This window comes from Helobdella robusta (genome assembly GCF_000326865.2).
Source record: "Helobdella robusta unplaced genomic scaffold HELROscaffold_35, whole genome shotgun sequence".
Taxonomy (NCBI): domain Eukaryota; kingdom Metazoa; phylum Annelida; class Clitellata; order Rhynchobdellida; family Glossiphoniidae; genus Helobdella; species Helobdella robusta.
Genome location: NW_008704704.1, coordinates 1315275 through 1317636, shown reverse-complemented (window position 1 = coordinate 1317636; position 2362 = coordinate 1315275). Strand labels below are relative to the sequence as shown.

At 34.1% G+C, this 2362-nt stretch overlaps 1 protein-coding gene across 1 annotated transcript in view; it reads right to left on the bottom strand.

Moving 5' to 3' along the window:
* Positions 1-1704: 1704 nt before the first annotated feature.
* HELRODRAFT_175873 (hypothetical protein) overlaps positions 1705-2362 on the bottom strand; it is a gene marked incomplete at both ends in the record, with an annotated part of 1445 nt that continues 787 nt past the window's right edge. The window contains one exon of the mRNA XM_009023244.1: positions 1705-2015. Within this exon, the coding sequence (XP_009021492.1) occupies positions 1705-2015 (311 nt within the window). The remainder of the gene's footprint in view (positions 2016-2362) is intronic.

Below are 2362 nucleotides of genomic sequence, written 5' to 3'. Positions count from 1 at the left end.
CAGGACACAGGTTGTCTCTGTTGGTGACGATCTAAACACCGCCACCTCAGAGTTAATCCGCGGTGTCCCGCAGAGTTCAGTGCTTGGCCCTCTATTGTACATCATGTACACTGCAGATGTCATCAGCGTCGTGGAGACATCAGGTCTTTATTGTCATCTTTATGCTGATGATATCCAATTGTACGGATCTGGTCGGCCCGAGTCATCGTGTCGGGTGAATGATATGATGTTCGGCGCAGTAAACGCAGTGGGAAATTGGATGCTATTACACAAGTTGAAACTAAACGTTGACAAAACGCAGTATATGTGGATGGGAACATCGCATGGTCTCAGTTTTGTAGATAAATTTAAATATCCAGTAACTAATTTCAGAATTATACTGGATTCTGACCTTCCAATGGATGGTCACGTAAATAAACTTTGCCGTCGATGTTTTTACCAGCTTCATAAAATCATGTCAATCAGACGATATCTGACTGTTGAGTCAACGAAGGCACTTGTTTGTGGTTTAATTTGCAGCAGAATTGATTACTGTAATGCAATAATGTACGGTATAAAAGTTTCCCTTTAGAATGACATGCAATCAATGTCTAATACTGCTGCAAGACTGATTGCAGGATTTACGAAATTTGAGTCGATATCAGCTTACATCAGAGATGAGTTGCACTGACTTCGTATGCCGGAAAGAGTTTTGTTTAAATTGGCCCTCCTTGTCAGAGATTCACTGGCCATGTTATCTGAGAGAGCGGCTCCAACCAGTATCCGAGGTTACAAAGAGAAACATATTAAGATCTTCTGATAGGGGAGATCTCGTGATCCCAAAGCACAAATCTTCATGCTTTGGAAAAAGAAGATTTTCGGTGTCGTCAGCTCAAATTTGGAATGCATTGCCAACAGATCTGAAAAGATACAGCGGCATGGATCGACGGATGTTCAAGAAAAGTTAAAAAAAATCATCTATTCAACAATCCACAGCGATGCTAGCGCTTCTGATGTCATTCTGGAGGGGCGCTATACAAGTCATCAAATACAAATACAAATATATATATATTATATATATGTAAATATATATATTATATATAAATACATATATACATATATATATATATATATATATATATATATATATATATATATATATATATTGTATTAAGACTGTAAAAATGCAATTAATGATAAAAATCACAGCATGTTTCGTGTTAGTTAGCTTCCAGCTCAAATTTCTCAAGTTTCAATTCAAAACCAAAATTTTTATTTATTTTAAGCATGATAGAACAAAAGCTTTTTTTGGTATTCCTATACTATTTTCGTTATTCAAATTGATACGTTGTGTATGTGGCCATCTGAGAAACTTGAGATTAATTTTTTTTTATTATTCTTTAAAAATCAGGATCTGACAGACGCAGAAACAGTTACAGCATGCAAGGCAGTAGTACAAAATTAAACGAATAAATAAATAAAAAACCGAGAAAAAAAGTTTAAAGATGAAAATAAAAATAAAATAGAATAAAATAAATAATAATAATAAAATAAATAAAAGAAAATAAAATTAATTGACAATAAAATGAAGTAATGGCATAAAAACGCAAATTACTAGACTAGATGATGACTTAGTGAGTTGGTGAGGTGATCGATAAATAAAAACTAGTTGTGTGAATGATAAAGTTTTATTAAATAAAAACTAGTTGTGTGAATGATAAAGTTTTATTGAGTGTTAATATGTTTGAGGTATCTTGTGATGAAAATCTTTTCCTGATATGTAGATTGGGTGGCGACTTGATAGTTATGTTTGCGTTGACGAAGGTTGTGTGTTGTAGTTTTAATTGGTGATAGTAGAGGATGGATGACGTGGTTGTTGTTATTTTCTACTTGCTTGAACAGTTTTGAATCGAGTGTGTTGAATATTTGAGTGACGGCAGGATATGATGCAGGTAGATAGTTGAAGCGGATTAGTTTTTTGATGAGAGATTGTAGTTGCTGAAGTTGTTGTGTAGCAAAACCAAACCAGGAGGGAGCTGCATATTTGATGCGTGAGATTATGAGTGATTCAGTTACGTCGAATAATTTGATGCCTCTGAGACCATGTGAGCGGAGTGTTTTGGACAGAGCATGGAACCGGAACCGGAACTGAACCGTAACCGAAAACCGTTAAAAACCGAAATTTTGCTCGGAACAAAAACCGTAACCGAACCGAAATATTGTTTGCTAGTTTAATCGAAACCGAAAACCGTAACGAAATAAATAACGGTTCGATGCTAAAAATTTAAAAAAAAATATTTTTGTCAAATTCAGAAAAAAATATTTAGATAATATTTCGTCTTTTAAAATTTTTTGTTAATTCTTATTATCTTGAAAATTAGTA